Source organism: Porites lutea, chromosome 13 (assembly GCF_958299795.1).
Source record: "Porites lutea chromosome 13, jaPorLute2.1, whole genome shotgun sequence".
Classification (NCBI taxonomy): domain Eukaryota; kingdom Metazoa; phylum Cnidaria; class Anthozoa; order Scleractinia; family Poritidae; genus Porites; species Porites lutea.
Window position 1 is genome coordinate 12,105,659 of NC_133213.1, and position 17,630 is coordinate 12,123,288.

The 17,630-nt window shown below is 41.1% G+C and overlaps 1 protein-coding gene across 1 annotated transcript; it reads right to left on the reverse strand.

Annotated features, from left to right (window-relative positions):
* Positions 1-2,847: 2,847 nt before the first annotated feature.
* LOC140923484 (uncharacterized) lies at positions 2,848-3,646 on the reverse strand. Its single transcript, XM_073373570.1, has one exon. The coding sequence runs from the start codon at positions 3,580-3,582 to the stop codon at positions 2,848-2,850; it is 735 nt and encodes a 244-aa protein (XP_073229671.1). The 5' UTR covers positions 3,583-3,646.
* Positions 3,647-17,630: the final 13,984 nt, after the last annotated feature.

Here is a 17,630-nt window from a genome sequence, read left to right on the forward strand (position 1 = left end):
CAGTTTCAGGATATAAATTCACATACAGGTTTTTTTTCTCTCAGATACTCCTCAAAAAGTCGATATCATCCATCGAGCAATATATTTTGCGCATTCTTGTTTTCCTTCCGTTCCGCTTTAGTCAGAAATTCAGCTATTTCGTTTCCACTTTTTTAGTTCACACGTGAATAAACAGCTAGGCCCGCGCCTGGAAACGAGGTTCATCGATGGCCTATTACCCATCACGGCAGATTCTTTTTCAATCAAATATACCATCGATCAATCCCGTTTCTAATCAAATTCCATCTAATCGATGGTATAGTGCTTGCATCTTCCAAATTTTGTCGGCTCCGGATGGTTATGAAGAATAAGCCAGGGATTGGAGCCAATCAGAAACGGCAAAATATTAATTTTGAATAAATAATAATGATGATAATGATAATAGTAGTAGCGATAAAGGTAATAATAACGAAAATGATAAACAAGTGTGAGCTAGAGGAATGAACAAACTCTAGCAGTCCTTTTACATTCTCGAAAAAATAATCACGTTTCATAACTTGACTGTATTTTTTAACAGCCCAAAGTCTGCCACCCTGTGTCGCCCCCATCAAGTCAACTAAGGAGTCTTTAGCTAAAAGTGGGGACAGGTTTAGCAGGCTATCTATTGGTGCCCTGGCTGGAATTATCACTAGTGTATGTGTGGCTGGTGTGGTCCTCATAGCAGCAATTTCTGTTGTGGTAAGAATTCAAAGTTTGAGTGTCGGCATTGATTTCAAGTAAAAGCAGGGATAAATAATTGAATAAGTGAAAATTATATTCACATTCTGCCGTCAAAGAAATTCCCTTCTTACTCCACTTATTGCTTACTATTGACCGGGTCGAGAATTCTTTAACTCACCTAGTCCTCCTTTAGCTTGTTAGCTTTAGTAAGTTGCCTTGGTGATCGCAGAATTTTTTAGCTGTATCACTTGATGTAGTGCAAATTATGGTAATATATATTTTTGGATGTTTGTGAGGCCATAGCCTATTGTCATTCGTGATATTCAGCGACAACAGAATAAAATATAGAAATGTATTTTTAATACAGTCCCTTGTATCGCTCTGGCCTTATAAATTATCTGGGAGATAACAAGTCAAATAGACCACTGTTACATCTAAATGACAAATGTGAGCGTTTTAAGCTAAAAGACGGCGGTGTTTTACGAAACTTCTTTGGTTTCGGACACAAGTTGAGTGCCTACCGTTGCCGTAAAACAGTTAAGCTCATTTGCCACTTCCTTAATTTTTCTATAGATTTCTGTTGGTAACAAGAGCTTTATGCATTGTAGAATACACTTGTAATTTTTGCTAAATTCAAACTTTCTGAGACTGGTAATTTATTAAGTGTCACTGTCACTAAGGACCAGGCAGGGTCCGCGGATCGAGGTCGGCCGATTACCTCCAAATTTTCAGCATTTTTTCTCTATCAGATAAGATTACGATCGGTGGTATTTTTAGTAAAATAAAATTAATTTCTTAGAATTTTGACCACCCTCCTAGTTTTTGGTGCTATTTTGCCCACGTGAGACGAAAAATTTGGGTAAACTTCCACGACGCATTTTACTTACTTGGCATTAGCCTTATTCATTTATACGAACTGTACATACTTTCCAGCCTATAACCAGCTCATGTCTCCAATATAAACGAATTTGGTTAAAAATAACTTACTTTGGAGCGTTCCAAATATCATCTCTTCGTGGCTATCGCAAGTAAGAAGAATTTTGGCAATTTTCCAATCTGGTTTTCTCTAAAGTGCGGCAGTCTATATCCAGATCAAAACTATTTTTTATTAGTCTGTCATAAAGTCTTTACAAATACGCAAACTCTTATTTGGCAAGTTAAAATCTCGTCGCGTGAGCTTTCTCACAACTTTAACCTAATTTCCTAATTTGCATAGTTGTAGTTTTTCCGGGAAAAATTTCACGCTTGATTTGCGACTTGTTGCAGGCGTTTATTGGCTTCTTTACTATCACTAAGAGAAAAAAATTACTTTTTCAGATAAGTGGCCATAGTTCATCGGCCTATTTTGTCATTTGGTAGGTCAAAATCCCCTCCCGTAAGCTTTCTTCAAATTTAACTAATTTGCATGTTATCGAATTTCCCCGGGAAAACTTCACCTGTCTGTTGATATTATATACAAGCGATGATAACCCTGCACGTAATTAATTATTACTTTTTATGAGGTTCTTTTTTTTGAATCTAATTGTTGTTTCGATCTTGCAGACGTTGACAGTCCACAAATTTGGGGCGAACATAACAATTCTGTCATTTCACTAAACATGGACATGCAAATTAATATGCCAGACAGGCTCAAGATTGTGTTTTGTAAAGTAGTGAATAGTTTTGGAGACTAACAGAGTTAATGTTTTCTCCACGTGTGATGGAAGGCAAACAGGCTGCCGAAATGACAGTCAATTCGTGGCAGAGGAAATGCAATTCGAACAGATGCGCAAATTAGTGAGTCGAAACTTAATGCATTATAACGTAACAGATTTGACACAACGTTACTAAAGTTGATCAATCCGTGTGCATTGCTGCTGAAATCTTCCGGCACTGCTCTTTTGTCTAGGAAGAAAACCGAATTGGTTTCATCCATGATAGCATTCAAGCATAGCGACGGACAGCTGGTGTTTAGCAGTATGTAAAAATCCTTGCAGTTTTTTGTTTTACTGTGTTTACCATAGCATTCATTCAGTTTGCAGTCTTATATTGCTCACGATTTTTTTAATTTACAAGTATTTATAAACCCTGTTATCGAAGGGTCTCCCTGTACCTATCTAAAAGGCCCCAATGGAGAAGATTGGGGTAGAAGCATAGAGATCCTCCCTACTAAAACCATGTAACGTTATTTTTGAAAACACGTGCAACTCTCAGAGAATTTTTGAATGGCCTCAAAGAAAGTTTTTTTCTTGACAGTGGTCCGCTTGTCGTCAGGTGTAGCTGATTGCAGATTTCTTTCAGAGCTGCCAGTTTGAGTGAGTCAAGCTTCTTGTTTTTTACAAGTTCGCAGATATTGCTAATGCCCACGATGATTGGATGGCTTGGTTTGCCCATATCATCCATCACCAAACTTCTAAGGGTGTCAAACGCTATTTCCGACTCGGCAGCCTCGATGTCTTCCTCCGAGATTTCCTCCGCATCAATACCCCTATGACGCAGCGCCGCTGTCTGACGTGTAAACAGGCTACTGATCTGCTGCGCAGTCCTCCACTCTTCAGGCTTAAACGTGGGCTCTCCGTCCTCATTTCTGAGGGTCTTCATCTCCCTCGCTACCCGTACAGGATCGGCCTTGTTTCCAGTTCTTGTACCCTCTTCGAATTTCTTCATCAAGAAGGTCTTGACGTTATCAGTCATTCTAGTGGGTCGTTTTGTTACCTTCAGAGCCCACCCCAATGGTCTAGGGTCATGTTCTCTGAAAGCGCTGCCACTATTCTCACCTTGCGATGAGGTTGTTGGCACATCCGGAGCGAACGTCACCCCTGTCACAATTCCCGCCCATTTCCTCCTAACGCGGTCATACATGGACTCACAGTCCACCTCAAGACGGTGCTTGCCCGTGTCCATATGGTTGTCTGCCTCTGCTTGGGTCTTGAACGTGAGGACGCATCCAGTCTCTTGGCAAGAGTAGATCTCGGACTGGTGCCTGACGCTCTCACCCACGCTTCCCCTGTGTGTAGCTTGACCAAATGGCTTTACCACCCTTACTCCAGTATCTCCTTGCGGTGTAACTCCAAGACCGCTATAAGGGATGAGGCGTCCAGGGCCGATGTTGTACGCTTTCCACACACGGATGCCACACTCCTCATACTGGAAATTGTTCAACACACTAATGCCTGGTATCTTGCTATCTTTGTTTCTTTCCCTGGTCGTGTCCACCTCAACGACCGCTGCTCTGCACCCTTTGATACCTCCATGGGATTCTAGTGCTGCTTTCATATCTTCAGCAGTGACGACGTCGTGCTTTTCGTTGACCCAGCGCTTTATGTGTGCCTTCATAGCAGCAGTCTTCCTATCACAAATGTCCTTGCCAGCCTGTGGTTCTGAGAAATCATATCGCACTGGCCTGACACCGGTTCTCACCCCTGCTTCTCTAAGACTTAACAACAGAGGCCCATTGTGGTAACATCCAGCGTTATCCGATCGGAGGTAGGCTGTTGTCACCCCTGGATACTCCAGTTTGACTTTTTGCAGCAAGTCCTCTATTATTGAAAGAACTGCAAAGCTATTTTGGGTGCAGTTGTTGAAAATGTGTACAAAACACTCGACCTCATGCTTGCTCTCCACTGTTGCTCTAGTGATTACTGCACTGATATGCCAGCTTCTTCCTCTCTTGCCAAAAAAATCACTCATGTGTTCTCTGTATTGCACAGGCAGAAACTTCATTGCCCAGTCCATTACGACAAGACACGAGTTGTCGTCTAGCTTCTCGAGAATATCCTGCTTGGCTTTGTCCTGGTTACTTGACCGTAGCAAGTGAGCCTTACGCGATTGTATGTTGCGCACACTCTCAGTGTACTCAAACCTCCACCTAACCCTCTCCTCTTCCGTCATGTCCTCTTTGTCTTGCATCTATGCCACCTGTTTCAGTACTTTTTCTAGACTCTCACAGCGCTCACATTCGTAGCAATGTTCATGATCACATTCGCCCCTGAACTCCCATGCACTACTGTCACTTAGTGCGTGGACCGTGCAGTGATCACTGCAATGTTCTCCTCGTCCGATGTGTTTCTTGAAATCATTCTTTAAGTACCTTTTTGCATCCTTTAGAAATTTCTGAGTGGCAGTAACGTTGATGCCCTGATCTGCTAAGGCCTCCAACATAGAAAAGAGTTGATCAAAAGCCTCTTTACCCTCTGCAGTGGTGTTGTCAAGTCCCTGAAGGGATTTCTGCATAGAGGCCGAACACACTTCAATCATTCGGTAGAGAGAACGCTGGCTCGCCGGCTCGAACTTTTGTTCTTTACAATAGTCTAAATATTGTCTGATGATGCGTGAAGGAATGACGGTCCTAATGACTGCTGGTATGACAATTTTCTCCCCCGAGTCATGCTTGAGAGTCTTTGTCCCGAACGCCACGTCTTGGACAAATTCTGGTCTGGAGATATATTCAATGAAATGATCCACCTTTTCATGCTCAATTCTTGTACGGAAACTAGGAATTTCAGGGAGAGGCTGGCCTTTCCCTGCTTCTGTTGCATGTTGGCGAGCTTGGTCGATGCGCCATTTGGAAAGCCCAGGGATCATCTCTTGAAGCTCAGCTCTTGAAAAGTCGTCTGCAAAGAGGGAAAGGATCTGTCGCTTTGTTTGCCAATGACCTGCTTGCTCATAGGCCTTGACTAAAATGTCGACAAGACCAGAGTTGGGATCAAAACGCTTGCGCTTTCCTTGGTTGTCTCTGTTTGGATCCAAAAGTACCTCCGTTTGTAACGCCTTCCAAACCAGTTCCTCTTGACCGGGAGTGATGACAGACAATGAAGTCACTATAGTCTCCTTAGCTTTGCGGATATAATATCGCTGCTGGGTGTCGGAGACGTCGTCCCAGGTCTTGTTCAGGCTGGACATTACGGGGCTGTAGCGGCCACCTGAGATGCTGTGGACAGCTTCGTTTAATTTCTGCCGTTTGCTGTTTTGTTCCTCCATCTCGTCAACCCATAAACTAATCTCTTCGTCTGGTATCGAGGCTTGGGACGAATGGGACTGCAAAGAGACTGTTTCTGACCCCTCACCAGTGCTTGAGACCGCTGCACACACCGTGGCTGGCAATGTGCTCTCCTCACAAACAGTAATGACTGAGACAGTGGCAGAATCAGACTCCTCGATCTCGTCTCCAATCACCAAGGTGTCTGAGTAAGGATCCTGAAGCGTAATAAAATAGATTAGCAAATTATGGACAAGATCGTCAACAATTCCACAAAGATCTCCAATACATGTAACTGTGGAAACTCTATATGTGTTTCCTAGCCGCTGCCAAAGGGTGCCCTCGCATCTTTGTTGTTGCTGGTCTCTTCAAGCACTGGTCAAGACCAATTTGTCATTCAGAAAACATTCAGATGTAGTCGAGTAATTGTTCTCGACGCGCGATCTGAAAACTCTAGACATGGCTATCATTATAACTAGGTCCTAAGCCTCTTGGAAATCGACCACACCTTAACGATTCCAAATGGCTACCCATTGAAGAAAAGACAGGAAAACCAACAAAGGTACGTGTTATTCATGTTGTCAGTTGTTATAGATATCAGTGCACCTGTTGGCGGTATCAAAACATCCTCTGATTATATGGTCAGTTACACTATGCTTAGTTACACTAAACTGTGAATGGCCAATGTGTACTAGCTTACCTGCTCTCCAGACATGAAACCGTGAGCCTTACGGGATTTGTAGTGTGCTCCACGGCAGCTGGAACACACAGCTGTCATAAAAAATGATAATGATAAATAGATTAACAATACTGACAACAATAACCAACACGATCACCATCAACGTGATTGACCCTTTATACCGTCACCATCGTCTTTATGGTTATCGTTATCATACCCATCATCAATATACAGTCAAGGGACATATATATTCGTCACTTTCAATATGGCGGCGTTTACGCGCGCTGTTTTAACTTCGTTTACGGTAAATTTAAGTTTAAAATCACCTTAGTATTTGGTAAGATGACCCGCCATTTTGATAACATTGTCTAGGCGATCAGGAATGGGCTGGTAAAGCTTTCTTATTCAATCTAATTCGATCTTCCGCTACACACTCTCGGTTTCACGAAGAAGGTCATTCTTGGTAGCGATATTTTCAGTGGACTTTTGTAACTCTCTCTTGATGTAAAGCCAAATATTTTCTATTATATTTAAATCTGGAGACTGTGCTGGCCATCCCATTAAGGGTACTTTGCTTTATCTTTATAATTATTTACATTGTGTGCTCCGCTGTGAACTGGCGTATTGCCATCCATGAACATGTAGTCTTTGTCTTCTAAGTACTAAACAACTACTGGCCATACATTATTTTCTAGGATGTCAACGTACTTGGCAGAGTTGCTGTTGCCTTCAACTGAAGTCACACTTCCAACACCATCATATCAAAAACATCCCCAGATCATCAAATTTATCTTTTGTTCCACCTGTGATAGTCGTTCTTAGAATGTTCAACAGTCTTCACAGTTCAGCTTTGTTTTTCACGGATTCTGACAAAGTAACAATTAATTCTTTTGTCTCTGCAGACAGTTAAGCACTTTGTCGACTCACGAGTGCTGAATATTGTTTATCAGAAGCAAAACAAAATAACTGCGTTCTTTTTTTGCGACCACCCGATGCAGTTACTGTTGAATAAATGACTGAACGATGTGTCAAAACACAAACAGCTTTTGTTCGTTTCCTTTTGGGAAGTTTGAAATTTTTTTCTTGCTCTTAGTCGGATGTTTGTTTGTTTTTATTTTTACATAATTTTCCCGCCTTTATTGACCGATGTCGCGCTCCGCATCTAGTTTTCCCCCGCATAGTGTGCACAACGCGGGTAAGAATTTCGCGCGTTGTTTTTGAAAGTGACGAATACTTATGTCCATTGACTGTAGTTTGTGTCACTCACGTAAGACCAAATTAAAGTGCGGTAATTTGCTTTCTTAACAGCTAAAGAAAGGAAGGTGAGTGAAATAAGGAGTGTTTGGGCGTCCCTTGCAGCCCCACCCAACTTCCCATTCCCTCTACTCCCCCTCCTAGTTCTCCTCTACCCCCGTCCCCTCCCATTTGGCGTCATCTTGCAGGCGGGGTGCTTGATTAGCAAATTACCACTTCAATCCACCTCGAAACACTACCCCAACGTCCCCTCTCCCTCCCCTTTTCCGAAAAAGTCAGAAGGATATCAGACAATGCAACAGAATTAGGCAATGCCTTTGTATATTTAAACGAGTCGACTAAAAGAGAAAAGCTCATTCAAATACAAAAAGCAATGGCATCGGATTACGTTTTGCTTCATTCCCTTAGCATATTCCGATAAAGAAATAAAATTTATGTACTAACCATATCCATAAGCACAAAGTAAAATAAGTACCTTCGAAATAAAGGTTTCGTTTGTATTTACCAGTGAAGTCCATACTACAACTCTAAGTATTAAGGCTGCGGTCTGGCTGCACCCGATTTGTACTTACCCGAGCCAATGGGAACTGTGGCTTGGTGAAATTGATAAATTTCTTCCGACAAGGTGGCGTTTACGCGGCGCGGTTTCTTTATAGTTTTCCGCGGTCCTCGATGACTTGGATACGAGCATGTGTTGCTCTTTCTGCCAGCCCAGTCTGTAGTTAGTTTTTTTCTGTGTCTCGGGCATATTGTCATTGACATTTTCTCGTTATCGGTTGTAACAAAGTATCCAGCTCTATTCAGGATCAGGTCAACCTCATTAACGTTTTCGTCTCCGGTTCGCAGTTGCCCTGAGCTGACTCCCAGGCTTAGTAGATGTGCAGTGATGTCTAGCTTGCACGCCAACAGGGGTACAACCTGCGACCCCGTGCCCTCCAAACTACAGGCAGAATCAGGTGAACTGAACGAACAAGTTAAACTAACATCCATATTGAAAACAGCAAAATCAGCTGAACAGGACAGCTGTCTGCAGATAATCAGATAAGGGATGGAAAATTATCTTTCCCTGAAGTGTACTTCTACCAAATAACAGAACCGCTCAATATTTCAAAGGGTTTGACAGTGAAGTATAGTATAATATGCAGGCCACCTATCTGAAAAAGTAATGTGTTGCTCTTAGTCACAAACACCGGAAATATGTCGCAAATTAATCAAGCGTGAAATATTTCCGGGAAAAACGACAATTATGCAAATTAGGAAATTAGGTGAAAGTTGTGAGAAAGCTCACGCGAAGGTATTTTAACTTGCCAAATAAGAGTTTGCGTATTTGTAAAGACTTTATGACAGACTAATAAAAAATAGTTTTGATCTGGATATAAACTGCCGCACTTTAGAGAAAACCAGATTGGAAAATTGCCAAAATTCTTCTTACTTGCGATAGCCACGAAGAGATGATATTTGGAACCGCTCCAAAGTAAGTTATTTTTAACCAAATTCGTTTATATTGGAGACATGAGCTGGTTATAGGCTGGAAAGTATGTACAGTTCGTATAAATGAATAAGGCTAATTCCAAGTAAGTAAAATGTGTCGTGGAAGTTTACCCAAATTTTCCGTCTCACGTGGGCAAAATAGCACCAAAAACTAGGGGGGTGGTCAAAATTCTAAGAAATTAATTTTATTTTACTAAAAATACCACCGATCGTAATCTTATCTGATAGAGAAAAAATGCTGAAAATTTGGAGGTAATCGGCCGACCTCGATCCGCGGACCCTGCCTGGTCCTTAGTGACAATGACACTTAAGTCCTCTTCGAAAATGCAAGTCTGAGTTTATTGCAACAATGGTAGCACTGAGCTTTCTGTAAGACGACTTTCTTAAACGATTAACCAGAACCAGTCTATTGTAATGAGAGAAATAACAAAGCTCGTTGTTATGTTTCTGATACTAAAAGCACTAATTCGCTTGTTTTGGATCTGTAGAAACTAACCTCCCTTCACGTTTCCGTCTCTTAAACTTTTAAAATGCCTCAACAGTTCTACTCATGTAAACAAAATAAAAGGCTCGAATCGCCCTGGCGGGAGCTGCCTCACTACGTCTTCATGTAATTACCCAAATCAATTGCCCAATAAGGTATTCGCTTTTGAAAAAAATTTCGTTAACTCAGTACCCTCTCTTACTCTCTCTTTTTTTTATTTTTCGTTTTACAGGTCAGAAGGCGTTTCTGTTTCTCTAGAATACCATCTACGGGCGGAAACAAGGTTACCAATGTTAAGGCACGCCCTCCTGCACCACTTCTCACTTTTCCGCCTGAGTATGCTCCAGATGATAGCTATGAAGATCTCGATTCTGTAAATCGGTCTCGAGAAGGTTCCGTCATCTCATTAGAGTGGCCATACCCTTATAATGAAATACGGGCTCGATCGACCAACAAACAAACAATTACTCCTATGAACGGGAGAAAACCATCTAACGGTCCTGCTCATGTCATGCCTCCAACCCAAACCCTACCGCCTTCCTCTGATAGAGCAAAGAAACCCCCTTTTGACATCACAGGGGCACAGTTGTCTCAGATAAAGGAAATACGCGCGAGTAACCTTCTAGCTGCTTACCAACCTCAGTCGCCTACTTCGAGAGTTATACCACATGCGGACGAAAGCGAGTATGGGATGACTATTCACCACAACTCCATGATAATGAGCCACCTGAAGTCCCTGAAAATCAAAGCTCGTCTTTTAAAAACAGGTCATCTCACGAACATCCAACATTGACAACAAAGAATCCATTGTACGTGGAGACTTTTAAACCCTCAGACTATGGCAATCTACCGCCTCCTCTTCCTGAGCCAAGAAAAGACGCTGATGTGTATATGTCACCCTTGACGTTACCACAGAGACCTATCAGTGACTGCATTGATGAATATGGTTACTTAAAATGTATTGTTTAAAATAGACTTGATCTCGAGTGAGCGACAAGCAAAATTCAGTACTATGGACGGAAGCTAGTCATTGATTCGCTGAAGTAGTTGCAGCACATAAATGAACCTTTTCCAAGACATGCTAATGGTATTATTGGCTCTGTGTGATCGAGAGTTCATCTGGCAAAAAATGCGAGAACTTTTCCATATATAATGCTTGCAATCTACTTACTCGGTTTTTCAGCTGTGATTGAATATGATAACAAGTGCTTATGGACTTTATAAATGAACAGAACAAGTCGAAGCTACTCTTGCAAGCTTGCTTGAGCTGAAAATCTTGCAGCCTTATTTCGCCAAAATGTTGACTACACTAGTACATTTATGGTCTGAGAAAGACAAAGACAAAGTGGACTTTCTCATTTGCCATGCCAGACACTGTCAGCAGTATAGCGAAAAAAAACTGGCTGCTTTGACCTCACATGCGTTATATGGTAATACAACTAATTAAATTGTTAGATTATATTTATTAAGGAGTAAAGTATCACGTAGAGACCTAAAGTGAAAATAAATAAACAAATCAATAGGCGAGAGAACCTAGAATGGTTAATGCTTTTTCTTTTGAGAAATGAGGCCTTAGAACGACTATGTTTTGACCAATCGAGTGAATGAGTTTCACTTACCCTTTGCCTTCCTCCCAGTAACCTATTGAAATCGTATCACATCATAACGATTATAGCGTTGAAAAAATACAAATGGTTAACTGCAAAGATCTGATACTCTGAATTGGTTTTACTGAAAGACTTTACAGGTAATTGCTTGGATGCATCGTTGTTCATCATTTTCTAAATCATTAGCTCTTTGTACCTGGCTTTTAACGAGTTTCATGCAACTAAGACTGTATCGGGTGTTCTCAGATCTGAGCTAACATTCCTGTTTTACTATTAGTAAGTTATAAACCGCACTGCTCGAATATGAAACTTTTGAAGTTTTCGTGCTAAGATTGTTTGTAAACTGTCCCAAAAGACATCACAGTGGGGGTCAAGTCAATGATGTTCGCTAGGGAGTTTTGGCCCTGTGCCGTAGATAACACCATGGCAGAAGAAGCAGTTTTCTAGGGTATCATCGCATGATCTGAACTGGGGGGACTGAACAACGTACAAGCTAAAAGGTTCTATAGGTGTCATCCGGGCATATTCTTGGAAAATATATTGCGGATAATTTGGTTAGTCATTGGATTACATGAGAAGACAGGGCTTGCACTGTAAGTATCCCGGAGGGCTCCATACAATTCCTTATAATTTGGTACGGTTTATTTAACCTAACCTGTAAAAGGAGATGTCTGCACGCAGAATATTTCATGCTACATGAAGTTGTGACCTCGGGAGCCGCATTGCAGACACTACAGCCGAATCGCCCAACTCGCGAGCTAACTTTCCGCTCCAATTATGATTACAGTACCAGTGAATTGTTTCAAAATTAAAGCGGCCGAAACTTATTGTCCATCAGTGACTAGTTAGTTAGTTAAGCCATAATAATGCACAGTACTGTAAATAACACGGTTCTAGAATATCTGACGGCTTCGCGTTTTGTTCGTCGCTGCATGCGATGTAACCGCTTATAACCTAAGAGAAAATGCATGCATGAATACAAGCTCGCTGTTCCACAACCCCGCACTGAATTATAAAAAAGAAGCCTTTCTAACAAAGGAAGAGTGTTGCGGAACAGCTTGTCTCTGAAGGTGTGGCAATAATGTTTTTAAAGGAAAATTAAAAAAACTTAATTTAGTTATATGTATCTTTACACAAGACCTCAATGTAAAGCAGGTTTTTTATTGTTTTACCTTTAATATTATTATTTTAGTTTTTATCTTAGATTCATTTCTAGCTTAGTTAGGTAGTTATTTTTCTATACTTGAAAATGTACCTGAGGGAAATACCATGTATTGCCTTACCTTACCTCTGTAATGTGTGTAAATGTGTCTTTTGCTATGGTTTTAGACAATACAACTTCTCCTGACTATCAATTGTGCGTCAAAACAATGTATCAAGCGCGCGTTAAAGAAATGGTCGAATTGCCATGGTGTAGCACTTTATGACAAAGTTTTAACTGGAAAACTTGTCAGCATCTGATGTCCACATATAGTCTATGTTTGAAAGCTCTGCCTAAAGAATCACTGGGTTATACTGCACCCATGGGTGTGCCACCTTAAGTGCAGCCTATGTTTGTTAGCTCTACCTAAAGAATGCCTGGGTTACACTGCACCCATGGGTGTGCCACCTAAAGTGCAGCCTATGTTTGTAAGCTCTACCTAAAGAATGACTGGGTTACACTGCAGCCATGGGTGTGCCACCTAAAGTGCAGCCTGTGTTTGTTAGTTCTACCTAAAGAATCATTGGGTTACACTGCACCCATGGGTGTGCCACCTAAAGTGCAGCCTATGTTTGTTAGCTCTACCTAAAGAATGACTGGGTTACACTGCACCCATGGGTGTGCCACCTAAAGTGCAGCCTGTGTTTGTTAGTTCTACCTAAAGAATCACTGGATGGGTGTGCCACCTAAAGTGCAGCTTATGTTTGTTAGCTCTACCTAAAGAATGACTGGGTTACACTGCACCCATGGGTGTGCCACCTTAAGTGCAGCCTATGTTTGTTAGATCTACCTAAAGAATCACTGGATTACACTACACTAATGGGTGTGCCACCTAAAGTGAAGGCTATTTTTGTTAGCTCTACCTAAATACTCACTGGGTTACACTATGCACGCGCGCATGGGTGTGCCACCTAAAGTGCAGCCTATGTTTGTTACCTCTACCTAAAGAATCACCGAGTTACACTGTACTCACGGACGTTTGCCTCGCGCTCTCTTCAAAGAAAAAAAAGCTATAGTCTGTTTCTCCTACAATCACGCTTTGTTTCTCCTAAAAATTTGACACCGTATTGGGCCCCGAAAGACGTTCAAAGTTCCTCCATATCAGAAGAGTGTTTTGCTAGATTTAACAAGTTTGGCTCACATGAGTTTCATTGTAAAGATGCAAAAACTTATCGGCATAATTTTTGCACACAAACATTGTCATCTAACTCCTGGCATGTAGCCTGAATAAGCCAAGTAAATAAAGCATACGACGAGCAATGTTCGTCAAATGGTCTCGATAAGTAAATCATATTTAACTTTGCGAAAGAAATTTTAATTTATCGCTTGTATCCGTGTTACGCATCGAAAAAGCGAGGAGTCATAGCATGACATTAGGTAACAGAGGTAATACTCACGGGTTTCACGAATTCCAATTCCACGATTTATCGCCTGCAGTAACAAATTTAAGAGCAAATGTCTGTAAACGAAAATCGAGCAAAATCGAAATTTCGCGGCCACAGTCAAAAAATCATTTTCGCTCATATCTTGTTCATAGATAGGCATAAGAGGCATAAGTAAGTAACTAAATGTGGTATAGTTTGTTTTTCAAGAGGGCGCTTGGATTTGGAGAAAATCGACAAAATCAATTTTCGTGGTCCGCGACTTGAAATTTGAGGCGAAATTAGGCGGTCTCAAAACTTCGCTCGCACGCACACAGGAAGATAGAGGGGTAAAATATTTCCCGATAAAACAATTTATAAAGGGTTCTACTTCTGGTTTGGTGATGAATTCTTATCTTAATGATAATCTGGAAGATAAACAATGTTATTTTAGTTTGGGTTCTTTTTCGACTAAACGAAATTTAAATTTAGTCTCAAAGTTGCGTTTTATATTTTAGGCATGTGCTACACCTTGGTTTTACCTGAAACTCAAGTCATTTGTTATTTAAACATTGTGCTAAAACATATGTAAGAATTGGCCTAGGTAATTAAATTTGTACTTCACACGAACCTTCTGAAGTTGAATAAATTTTGTTTGAAATATTAGACTTTTCAAGAAAGGCGGTTGGTTGTTGCTCGACAAGTCACGATGGCTGGGCTCTCCAAAAGAAACTTAACTCACAATTGCACTTGTATTAAAGACATTTGTACTGAAACGATAATTTATGTTACCTCAAATGCGTTTTCCCGTTCTTGTGAACTGGCATTGCGCCTTGTCCCGTGCCAATCAACCGAAGATCCAAAAACTCGAGGAAACGCGGTGCGTGAATATAACATCGAACAGAACATGGCCTTTGTTTTCCGCAGTCACACTTTTACATCCATTGCCATTTAAAAATTCTAGATCTCACAAAACTGCGATTTTGATAGTGAAACTTTCGGGCTGCCGATACCTCTTTGGTCATAAAAGTCTGGTCAAAAGTGTTCCGTGACAGTATTCACAGGCTTCCCAATCTAACCATTTGAGCGACGCCTTTTTTTTTAATATTCTTGCCAGAAGTAGCAGATTATACTACTAACAATTAAAATCATGTTTTTTTTTTCTTTTTTTCCTGAGTTTTCTTAAAGTGTGCTTCCATACAATATTAAATAAGCCCAAAAATATCGTTTTTCACGTCAACTTCCTCCCGTTGCGCTGTATGTGCCTTTGATTGACTTCAGGCTTCAATCTCTAGCTATTTCACCGCGTTATTACCTATCAGGCGGCTGTCTTTTCTCTCGCATATGCAAGTTCCATTGTTTTGGATAACAGTTTTCGTAAATATTCTGCAATCATATTTTTCTAATCTGAACATAGTTATTCGATCGTCAAACTCTTGGTTCTGTTTATACACAGAGGAACCCCGCCTTGCGACCAACCCGTTTATACGAGCACCTCTTGTCTCAGCTCACCTCCCATAGTCTTTCCACCCAGAATTGAAAATCTCCGTGTCATTTATTATTTTGAAGACCTCTTTAATGCGACCACCTCGGTATTACGACCAGGATTTTATGGCCCAACGCTGGTCGCATCAACGGGGTTCCACTGTATTTTTTTAATTTCAGTTTTCCACATTGTAGAACAAAAAACAAAAAAAATGTGCGTCAGCTGGACTATGGATATTAATGTAAAGAACTAAAATTTAGGCCCCGCTTATATGAAGAAAATTTGTCTCGAGCAGAAGGGTCACCCGCCTATCCGAGCTTCCCTGGAAGAGGCAACGTTTCACACATTTCCTTACAAAACATGGCGAACCGTTTAAATTACAAAAAGTTAGCTCAGCTGCTAGAAGGGTGGTAGGGTCAGCTTCCTAGCAGGGCCAACGTTTCTCCGTAGGCACTTTACCCCCTTTCCATTGAACAAAAATTCCTGTTTGAAATTTCGGAAAAACCACGTGTCCAGTGAAAGGTACGTTCCAGTTGCAGAGACCAAACCAAAGCCACCGCGAGTTTGGTTATCGTGCTTGCACGTAAGCAGGATACAGATCATTGGTTCTGGGGAAAATAATTTGTCAAATGGAAGGGTCTAAATTTAATCTTCGTCGAGTTGAAAAAGAATCAAAACTAAAATAAAATTGTTTACCTTCCACATTAACGTTAAGATAAGAATTAATCGCCATACTAGGGCTAAAACCCTTTATAAATTGATTTATCGGGGAATATTTTACCACGCTTTCTTCCTTTCTGCGTGAGGGCGAAGTTTTGAGACCGCCTCACTGTGCCTCAAATTTTGGTTGTTTTCAAGTCGCCGACCACGAAAATTGATTTTGTCGATTTTCTCCAAATCCAAGCGGCCTTTTGAAAAACAAACTACACCACGTTTAGTTACTTACTAATAAGTATGTATGGACAAGATATGGCGAAATTTAATTTTTGACGGTGGCCGCCGGTTGCTCGATTTTTACAGACATTCGCTCTTAAAACTTCAATTCTTACTTCAGTTAAAATTGTGGGCTCTTTTACCTTACATTCGCCAACACTAGTAAAAATGAACAAAACGATGAAATCCGGCACTCTTCTTTCAAAAGTAGTAAGCCGCATGAAGTAAAATCCACCGATATGCGCTGCATTCTCACTACGGATGTAAACATTTGTCGTGGAGAAAATCCGACGAGGAGGAAAAAATGCCAGATCTTCGCCTCGGCAATGTATTCCAGCTACCAAGCCGGCGTATCTCCAGAAGGTGGACTCGAAGTGGGACGAGCCTTGTGTTTTTTTAGAAGTCTTTTGCGCGTAAACTAATTTATTCTGAAGATTAAGAAAATGTATCTGAAATCTAATGCACGACAAGAAAATTTTCCCACTTTCGAGGAGCGCGACATATTAAATGCGATTAAGTCGGATTAGCTGCCCGCGAAGAAAATATCCCTGCGTGGGATTGTACTTCCAGTAAAAAGCCTCTGTGTCCTCTCATCATAGTTATTAGAGGAGTCTGGTTATGAAAAGCGGCAAACATCAATGATAAAAACAACAGTGCTGCAGTTTATGTTGGAAGCACCCCGAAAGTGCAAAATCCTTTGTTTTCTGTTGGCAAATTGTTACGGAATAAATTAATGCAACGTTTTTATTGGTCAATACAATCAAAATGATAGGAATTCTATTGAACGTTGTGCACTTTCAGGTCCACAAAAACATATAACAAAGGAGTCTGACGGGTTTCATAACCATTCCACTCAATTAACTATGGTTTGGGCGCTTACCACGGCCAGCCAAGCGAAGCTGTTTCGCTTTGTCCTCTAACACCTCTTCGGACGAACTAAATTCTCGGTCACGTACAATGGACAGGGTGCAGCCTTTGTTCTTTAAGTGTCTATCAAGCGATGCCATCATTACTTTAAGGCTTTCTGGTTCATAATCTTCACCTTTTTTATTGTTTATTTCGGCGTAGAAATGCTCGAGCAAAGTGTTAAGCTCAGCCGGCTCATAATTTTCCAATTTCATCAGTAATTTCCTTATCTACGCACCAATTCTTCCAAACCGGCAGAGAGCCAAAAACCAGTGCTTTTAGCAGTGTTTTCGTTTTTCAGCTCCTCTACAGTTGTCTCGGTCGCGAAGCAAATGTGCTGCAAGGTCAACGCTAGTTTCCATATCTCAAACCGCCCTTGGATACCTTGTGATGCCTACACAACGCCAACCATTGCGGTTTTTTTGCTCGAAACTGGTCCGGAGCGGATCCAAATTTTGCGCCATTTAGATGGCGCATTTGATTGGCTCCCAGTGAGTTCCTTTGTTTGTTAGCCAATCAGAATATCACGGTTGTTACTCTTTTCTGCACTAAATTACCTTTCCTTCTCACTC